The 1,960-nt window shown below is 39.2% G+C and overlaps 1 protein-coding gene across 1 annotated transcript in view; it reads right to left on the bottom strand.

Moving 5' to 3' along the window:
* Nucleotides 1–1,241: 1,241 nt before the first annotated feature.
* LOC106535741 (olfactory receptor 1F12-like) overlaps nucleotides 1,242–1,960 on the bottom strand; it is a 3,976-nt gene continuing 3,257 nt past the window's right edge. The window contains exon 3 of the mRNA XM_014032815.1: nucleotides 1,242–1,956. Coding sequence (XP_013888269.1) covers nucleotides 1,242–1,956 — 715 coding nt within the window. The remainder of the gene's footprint in view (nucleotides 1,957–1,960) is intronic.

Raw genomic sequence — 1,960 nt, 5'->3', positions numbered from 1 at the left:
TATCAACACAGACTGGCTTCATTCACTTCCTCCACTGCCATGTGCTAAAATAACTAGCAGACAATGCGCAGAAAATTGACATAGTTCAAAACTCCTCCTTCTGTTCTCTGATTGGCCCATGTAAAATAAACTACAAGCAGACACTGTGCAGAAAATTGACGTTCTGTTCTATGATTGGCCCGACTAAAAATCGGGCAGCAAAATCCATCTCAATGGGAGAAATCCCAGACAGCGCAGAGAAGGGAAACTAGAATTGGGCGGAGGTGCGTAGGAAGGCAAGGGCCAGGCTAATTATCAGCTGACCTGTGATGAAAAGACAAATACCTTGAAATACCATGAAACCGGTGTAAATGTTGAAAATATTGTGATATAAAATTTGGGTCATACCGCCCAGCACTGCTACCAGGGGCTAATACCCCAGACAAGATAGCCCCTCAGATCACGGGGGTACTCATACCCTTCCACCATGTTAAGGTGGTGATTCTGCTGAGGTGGAAACATGATTTGGGTTTTTTTCTGCTAATTCAAACTACACACTCACAAAATTATTGCCACTTGATTGATGTGAGCATACTTATACCACTAAAAGTCCACTTTGGGTTTTCCTTGTTACCTACAGCTCACCTCCCCACATGAAACAAAAACGAGGAACAGAAACATCATCAGTGCAGGTTGCTTAAAACTGGAGGAGATGCCGTCAATTCCATTGACATCTCATAACATCCAGCTTTTACTAAAACCATATTCTTTTGTACACAACCTCAAAATTAGCTCAAGGTCATGTTAAATTACTTTAGTTAAATTACTCCGCAGTGGCTTCATCTGTTGTGATTTTAAAAAAATGTTATGGTTTTACTGTTCAGACTTTACTTTTTTATTTATTTATTGTTGTGATGCTGTTTATAAGGGCTTGTGTAACCAAGGGTGGCCAGTTTGTTTGAAACCTTCTAGTTATCTGCTCAGCTTCGTCTCCTTTCCACCTCTTTCCAACAAGTGTTTGCAAGTTGTGCCTTTCCCAAGATGGAAATAAATAAATAAATAAATAGGTTAGACCATGGTTTTATCACTGCTTTYGCCATGTCATCATTTCAGGTTAGCAGCTTGTATTTCAAAACAAATGTGGCTCTTTCTGCCTTTCCTCTGTCAGTTAATCCCAGAGCTAATCCACGGGCAGCATTCCGCTGATGTCAAAATTGTAAGCGTCCCCCCACACACACACACACATAAACACACACATACTTCTATCGCCATCTGATATATAATAAACTTTTCCACAAGTTATGTATTTTTGACAACTTCAGGCCATATATTAAAGGGTTAAAAAGTGGTGGACATGTCAGAAAATACAATGATAAAATAATTCTTACAATATTAGGAACACTGTTCATGTTAAGTCTACTCTGTAAAACTTCAAACCAAACTCCAGATAAGAAGTTGATGAGAGAGGCCAGGTGAGGTGTGCAGGTACTGACAGTTTTCTGTCGAGTCTGTTTGGATCCAGAGAAACACACTTTAAAGATTTTCATATATGTGTAAAAAATTAAAGTAAACGGAACATAAACAAAAACAGTAGCAGTTAGCAGGCCATAGATATTATTAAATGTGATATCAGAGCAAGCCAGTTTAACAATAGAGTAGTTGTCACAGTAAACTTTGTGTATGATGTTGTCACAAAGCTGCAGAGTCCAACTCAATGATACTGTGATTAAAACTACAAGAAATGCAGCTATCCATGCTGCTGCAACCAGAGCACCAACCTTCTTCATTGTCATTACTGAGTTGTACTGCAGTGGGAAACAAATGGCCAGATATCTGTCATAAGATAAGATGGTTAAGTTGTAAAATTCTGCAGCTACATGTGAATAAAGACAGTAAATCTGCAGGAAACATAGCGGAGCAGAAATAGTGTGAACATCTGACAGAATCTGGATCAGCAGGAATGGAAACAAGCCTGTACTAC

The sequence above is a fragment of the Austrofundulus limnaeus genome, unplaced genomic scaffold, assembly GCF_001266775.1.
Source record: "Austrofundulus limnaeus strain Quisiro unplaced genomic scaffold, Austrofundulus_limnaeus-1.0 Scaffold1547, whole genome shotgun sequence".
NCBI lineage: Eukaryota > Metazoa > Chordata > Actinopteri > Cyprinodontiformes > Rivulidae > Austrofundulus > Austrofundulus limnaeus.
Note: the sequence above shows the minus strand (reverse complement) of the source record. Positions and strands in the feature narration are given on the sequence as shown.